The 7500-nt window shown below is 50.7% G+C and overlaps 1 protein-coding gene across 2 annotated transcripts in view; it reads right to left on the bottom strand.

The window, feature by feature from the left end:
• The window catches only part of LOC143282970 (monocarboxylate transporter 2-like), a 125043-nt gene that overhangs the window by 69641 nt on the left and 47902 nt on the right, over positions 1-7500 (bottom strand). The window contains exon 2 of one of the 2 annotated variants that reach the window (XM_076588898.1): positions 3240-6066. In XM_076588898.1, coding sequence (XP_076445013.1) covers positions 3240-3777 — 538 coding nt within the window. In that variant the 5' untranslated portion in view covers positions 3778-6066. Of the gene's footprint in view, positions 1-3239; positions 6340-7500 lie in introns of those variants that run through there. The other variant, XM_076588899.1, reaches the window with a different exon arrangement.

Raw genomic sequence — 7500 nt, 5'->3', positions numbered from 1 at the left:
GCGCGCCTATGTGCGCGTCTGTGTGTACGGGCGCGACAGGGATGAGTCATACACAGAGTATATTTGCATCTGACTGTACTTGCAACTGATCAAGCGCATGTTGAATCATATTTCGCTTCGTGTTTTTTTGTTTTTTTTTCTTCTTCTTTTTTTTCCTCCTTTTTTGAAATATCTAATGCGCTTGTTACTTTTTCATAAACTAAAAAAATACAAATTTTTGTCATTGTGTTCACAAAACCGGGAAAAGAAAGAGGCAAGGAGGAAGAGAAAGAGGGGTGGGAGGAAAGATAGAATGGAGGTGAGAAAATGACGGAGAAAGAGAGGAATGGAGAGAGAGAGAGAGAGAGAGAGAGAGAGGAATAGAGAAGAAGAGGTAGCGAGTGAGTGGGAAAGAGAGCTAGAGAGAACGTAAGTCTGTGTGTGTGTGTGTGTGTGTGTGTGTGTGTGTGTGTGTGTGTGTGTGTGTGTGTGTGTGTGTGTGTGTGTGTGTGTGTGAGAGAGAGAGAGAGAGAGAGAGAGAGAGCTTAAAGGAATAGAGAAGGAGAAGAGGTAGCGAGAGAGTGGGAAAGAGAGCTAGAGAGAACGTAAGTCTCTCTCTCTCTCTCTCTCTGTGTGTGTGTGTGTGTGTGTGTGTGTGTGTGTGTGTGTGTGTGTGTGAGAGAGAGAGAGAGAGAGAGAGAGAGAGAGAGCTTAAAGGAATAGAGAAGGAGAAGAGGTAGAGAACGTAAGTCTCTCTCTCTCTCCGTGTGTGTGTGTGTGTGTGTGTGTGTGTGTGAGAGAGAGAGAGAGAGAGAGAGAGAGAGAGAGAGAAACAAACAGACAGACAGACAGAAAGAGAGTGACAGACAGACAGACCGACAGGAAAGCGGCTTAACACACCCAGAGACTCACTACCCACCTACCTAACGTACCAACCAACCAGGTAACTAACTCAACTGGCGAACCAGCAAGCGAAAAAGTGTCTCGGGTCGCTTCTGCTTACTTAATCCCACATTCAACATTGCGTGGAGTACTTGACAGACATACCTACAAACACAACATAAAATACAGAGAGAAACAAGACAGGCAGAATAAGAGAATAGAGGAGGGGGAGGGAGGGGGGAGGGGGGAGAGAACGTGGGGATGGCGTGAGGGAGACAGACATAGACAGAGAGGGACATGGAGAGTGGGTGGGGTTGGGGCTGGGGTTGGGGAGACAGACAGAGAGAGGGACATAGATAGAGGGTGGGGTTGGGGAGACAGAGACAGAGAGACATAGAGAGAGGGTGGGGCTGGGGTTGGGGAGACAGAGACAGAGAGGGACACAGAGGGGGGGGGGGGTTGGGGAGACAGACAGAGAGGGACATAGAGAGAGGGTGGGGTTGGGGAGACAGACAGATAGGGACACAGAGGGGGGGGGAGACAGACAGAGAGACATAGAGAGAGGGTGGGGTTGGGGAGACAGACAGAGAGACATAGAGAGAGGGTGGGGTTGGGGAGACAGACAGAGAGACATAGAGAGAGGGTGGGGTTGGGGAGACAGAGAGACACAGAGAGAGGGTGGGGTTGGGGAGACAGAGACAGAGAGACATAGAGAGAGGGTGGGGCTGGGGCTGGGGTTGGGGAGACAGAGACACACAGGGACACAGAGTGGGGGGTGGGGGGGTGGGGTTGAGGTTGGGGAGACAGAGAGGGACACAGAGTGGGAGGGTTGGGGTTGAGGTTGGGGAGACAGAGACAGAGAGGGGCATGGAGAGTGGGTGGTGTTGGAGCTGGGGAGACAGAGAGGAGAGTGGGTGGGTTTGGGGAGACAGAGACAGAGAGGGACACAGAGGGGCGGGGGGATAGGTGTGTGTGTGGGGGGGTTGGGGTTGAGGTGACAGAGACAGAGAGGGACAAAAAGGGTGGGTGGTGTTGGGGAGACAGAGACAGAGAGGAGAGTGGGTGGGGTTGGGGAGACAGAGACAGAGAGGAGAGTGGGTGGGGTTGGGGAGACAGAGACAGAGAGGAGAGTGGGTGGGGTTGGGGAGACAGAGACAGAGTGACATGGATAGTGGGTGGGGTTGGGGCTAGGGTTGGGGAGACAGAGACAGAGAGGAGAGTGGGTGGGGTTGGGGAGACAGAGACAGAGAGGAGAGTGGGTGGGGTTGGGGAGACAGAGACAGAGAGGAGAGTGGGTGGGGTTGGGGAGACAGAGACAGAGAGGAGAGTGGGTGGGGTTGGGGAGACAGAGACAGGGTTGGGTAGAAAAACCAAAGACAAGGGAAAGTGTGTTTCGACATACTGCACTGTTTAGTGTTGTTTCATAGCTTTCTCATGGTTTCGGTTCTCTGTCTGTGCTGTCAACGAGTCGGACAGTGTTATTTTGTGCGTGTTTATGTGAGCACGTGCGTGCGTGCATGGATGTATGTGTGAGAGCGTGCATGTATGTTTGTAAGAGTACATGCACGTGTAAGCACCCACGCGAGCGTACCTGCGTTTCTATGACTGCATTTAGAGGAAAAGGCACACACACACACACACACACACACACACACACACACATACACACACACACGCACGCACGCACGCATGCACACACACACACACACACACACTGAAGATGAAGATGTATTTCTGTGGTATCAAAAGTATAAAAACTGTTTTTAGTACACCAAAGTGTACGCTTGTACACTGTAACTAAATGAGCACGAACAAAAATACTCCCAGTTCGTATTGTGGATTTAAAAAAGGGGTGGGTAGTGTGTGTGTGTGTGTGGGGGGGGGGGGGGGTGGCGGGGGGGGGGGGGGGGGGTAATACAGAACTAAGAGCACAAATATCATGAGTCATGACTTACCACAAAGAAGCTTTGTAAAGTGAGCCCATATGCTGACAAATAATGGAAAAATAAAGGAAAAGAAAAAGAAGCATGCAGAAGAATTAGAAGACCACGAAGAAGGAGGGGAAGGAGGAGGAGGGGGGGGGGAGGGTGAGGAGGAGTAGTAGAAAAAGAAGATAATCAACAACGACAACAATTTCGACGAAAACAGGGACACTGATATAGATGAAGAGAATAACGGGAAATAACTAAAGCAGAAGAAAGAATAACAAAAGCGCAGACGTAAAAAAACAACAAACAAATATACAAAAAACACACCAAAAAACACACAAAAAACAGCAAATAAAAACAAGTAACAGGAAAGCAAAACACGCCAAACAAACAAACAAACAAAGAAGACAGCAACGACAGAGGACCAACCAACCAATCAGAATGACTCACCAATGTCGACGTCATCAGCCGTATTGAACTCCTTCTGGATGTGCAGGTACAGGTTGCCGAACGCGCAGTGGAACCCGCTGCACAGCACGTGCACGCACGTGGCGGCCCCCACCACCACCCAGCCCCAGCCGCCGTCCGGAAAGTGCTGGGCCAGGTCCAGACGTCCTGTGGCCACGGCCATGGCCGCCGCCTTCCCGTCTGTCACACCCATGTCCCGCTTGGCGGCGCGAGGGTACCCGCTGCCGGTGATCCCGCTCCCGCTGCTGCTGCTGCCGCTGCTGGCGAGCCCTTCCCCGCGCGCTAGGAGCACGTGAGAGTTGGCGTGGTGCGCGTGGTGGGCGCTGTGGCTGTGGTGGTGGTTGTTGGCGCCTCCGCTGGAGGAGGAGTTGTTGTTGTTGGCGAGGTTGTAGCTGAGGTCCAGACCGTTGCTGGTGTCGTCGCTGCTGAGCTGGTGCAGAGGGTGACTGTCGACGTAGTTGTTGTTCGTGTTGCTGGTTGTTGCCACCACCGCCTCAGCCCCGGAGGTGGATGCAGGCATAACGGACAGGGCTCTAAGCTCCGTCCTGGGGCAGCCCTGTGACAGGGAGAGCGAGCGGGGAGGCGGGGAGGAAGGCAGGCGGAGGGGAGGGGGTGAGGGTGAAGACAGGCAGTGATGGTGGGGGCTGGACAGGCTGCTCTCACTCCAGGCGCGGTGGAAAGAGGAGGTGTGGGGCTTGCGGGTCCCTACTCGGTTCTCAATGATGCTGGCTGGGGGTTGACTCGACCCTGAGAGAAAGCACTGAAAATGACCCTAGCAGGAAACAGACCAGGCTTTCACAACAGAAGACACGGTGCTAGTCATTCATTTTCGTTGGCAGGAATACTTTGCAATTCACTTACGTAAACATGGTTGTTGACAAGGGTCACGGTAGGTTACTACAAAATCAATCCAGTGTCTCCTGCCAAGGTTTGCACTGACAAATAGACATTACCAGTTGTCCCCTAAAGTTCGGAAGTTGCACCGCCTTATCGACGGAACAAACGAAGAACGGGAGGGATATTGGGATAAGCCTTTTGTTTTCTGATCTCGTATTTATGAATTCGCTTGTAGAAATCTGTGACAATGTCCAAAAAGTTCCACTATATTTCGAAAGCTACCGGGTTGCAGTCTTTGTCCTGAGACTAACTGAACTGGTTTCAACATAAAAATAATTTTCAATAGCATAAGATTACTCTGCTTTTCCTGCAGTGAAATGGATGTGTTCACGTGAACCTGCGCTGTACGCCAGTTTACGACCGACAGTTTATGTGTGGAAGATAGTTACTGGTTCGCCTGTGTTCTAGTTATCTTCAACGGCTGTTCGATCACACCTCATTAAAAAAAAGAAGGTTATTTCGACTTTCTTGTCAAATTTCAGCGCGAAAATATTATCAAAAAAGTACACAGTAAAACAGGTTCATTTGAATGACGGACTGAAATAACTGAAACACATCCTCTTATTTCATGTTTTGTTACCATTAGTCTAAACTGTTCGCTGCGTGCGTTCCGAGTTTTCGGCTTTAGTTTCCCCCTCCAGCTTTCGTTGGTGCACTTCCAACATTGGCATCTTGTCTGAGAAGCGTCATCGTAGTTGATTCGTCACAACGCCTCCCTTCACACGCTAATCACAGAAGCATACTGTAACAGCACATCCTATACATGTATGCAAACACTGGAACATAAAGAAGTATGACACGCCAACAGCGACACAGTGAAGTCTGAGATCACGTCGTTGTCAACCCTCCAGTTCCCTCTCCATGGATGAGACACATTCTTGCCTCTCTATCTCACAATCTCGCCTCGGAGCAAGAAGACCCAAAATCGCTACATTTCGGCCGTTTCACAAGTGGTCCCACTCTACATTCTAACGTACAACGAAGAGTAAAAAGGGGGTGGTGAGGTTGGGGAGGGAGGGCAGACGATGCCAAGTTCATCCAAAAATAGGCCTGACTTCTGCTGCTCTATGGCCAGAAGCCAGTTCACCTTTTTTTTTTTACGTTTCGTTTCTGGCTGCACAAACACACGCACAAAACGGCGACAGCGTGCATGCACTTCACGTGGTGTGTGGTGCAATGTGTACACTGTTTTGTGCGCTGGTGGGTCAGACAGACTGCAGGCTCAGCTGACGGCACACGCCGATTTAGGACGTCTGGGTCCCTGTGACAGCTGCACGCGGTGAACGACCTCGATCAACGATCGTTGTGGAGGGACCGACCTCACAGCCACACATCAACCGCTGAGCTTTCCACAACCCCAATAAACTCCTGTACTAATACTTCAAACCCTAACAAACAAATTTTTTTTTCGATGTTCAGCTTATGAAATAACACTCACCCCACAAGAAAACGAAATCGTTTTACACATACCTACAAATTCTAACACAGCTAGCCCCCTCCCTACACACGCACTTTCCCTTGATTGAAAAACACATTATGCACGCACAGTGTCGTGTCCGTGACGTCCGCCAAACACATGCAAGCTTCCACAGAATCATCAAAATCTAAACGGCGAGGGGAAAAAAACAAGCACAAACCTCCATAACACACCAGCTTTCGCGGCAGACTGGCGAAATAAGCAGTCTGAAGCAGACGAGAGTTGATCAGCTGATCGGTGTCACAGGAAAATGGGGACAGTCGGGAAGGTGAATGTCGGGGAGGTGGGGAAAGTGCTGTGGTTTGTTGTCTCCCTTTGTTGATTTCTACCCTCCCCACACACCTTCTCTCTCTCTCCGGGAGTCGCCTGCCGTCTTGTTTGTCAACACGGAACGTCACTTGCACCAAAAAACGTTGTTGTTCCCTGGTTCTTGATCTGCAACAACAACAAAAACAGCACTGGTGGGCGTAGCAGCTTTCAGTCAGTCAGCACTGGGGGGAAGTAAGCGGCTTTATGTTTCGGAGGTGGTAGTGGCATGCACTCAAGTGTTTCACGACTTCAGACTGGAGACGGAGAGAGCAACGGCGGGCTTGTGGCCAGAAGGCAAAACTGTGAGGACACAGCCAGCAGACGGCACACGGTAGCTCTCTCTCCTCTCTCTCTCTCTCCCTCTCGCTCACGCACACGCACACGCGCACAGCACGCGCAGAGTCCTTTTGTGGTGATGTTCATCTGTTTTCGATGCAGTATCGATCTCTCCCCAGTTTGTGGCCAGCCTCCGCGCGTGCGCGTGGACAAGTGGAAAGGGCAAGAAGGGAGGATTGAGGGAGGGAGGGATAGTGTGTGTGTGTGTGTGTGTGTGTGTGTGTGTGTGTGTGTGTGTGTGTGTGTCGGTGAGATGTTGACATACCTTTTATGTTTAGTCCTTGAGCATTTTTGTATGCAGGCTGCTGTCACCAAGGATGACACCCCACTCTGAATGTGTGTGTGTGTGTGTGTGTGTGTGTGTGTGTGCGCACGTGCGTGTGTGCGCGTGCGTCAGTGTGTGTGTCTGTGTGTGCGCGTGCGCGTATGTTGTTGTCGTTGTTGTTGCTGCTTCTGCTGCTGTTGTTGTTGCATGTACCATTGTGACGACGGATTCCTCGGTGTGAAGTTCTGGCTGTTGTAGCTGTAGGAAACGTGTAGCCACAGTGCGACGCCACTTTGGTTGTTATCTTTTGTTGATGCTTTTCCTGTCTGCAAGCTTAGTCTTTTGTGAGGGACTATGACTCTCAAACTAGGAGGCAAAATTGCACTGGCTCTTAGTGCTGCAGCCTTGTGGGCTAGGTGGCCTTTGGGAACCATCCGAACGCCGACTGTCCTAAAACCCTCTTGGCCGAGAGAGTGGGGATGTACTTGGGCAAGACACTCTCCATTATAATCAAATTCTAGCCCAAATAGTCGGAACAGCAGTTGCCTCCTCTGCTGTTCTGATGGTCATAGTCGGACACGACTGACCATCATATATATATATATGTGCTGTGTTAGTTTGCTGATGCTAAACATGTTATCCTGGCAATAATGCTACAAAACAACAACAAAACATATGGAGAGAGAGGGAGAGAGAGAGAGAGAGAGAGAGTGTGTGTGTGTGTGTGTGACACATATGAATGCTGTGTTTTTCTGCTTTCACTTCACTTTCAATGCTTGTTGCAAACGTTCGCCTGCTTCCACTGTGAACAGCTCCCCCCTCCCCTATCTTTGCTTTGTTTTGGTCATTCGGAAAAGTGCAGATGCACGTGAACGCCGAACAACAAGCATGCACACACAACCCGAACCATTCTAACGCAACACAGTGCTCACACTCACACATCCCCTACCCTCCTCCCC

Source organism: Babylonia areolata, chromosome 6 (assembly GCF_041734735.1).
Source record: "Babylonia areolata isolate BAREFJ2019XMU chromosome 6, ASM4173473v1, whole genome shotgun sequence".
In the NCBI taxonomy this organism is placed as follows: Eukaryota; Metazoa; Mollusca; class Gastropoda; order Neogastropoda; family Buccinidae; genus Babylonia; species Babylonia areolata.
Note: the sequence above shows the minus strand (reverse complement) of the source record. Positions and strands in the feature narration are given on the sequence as shown.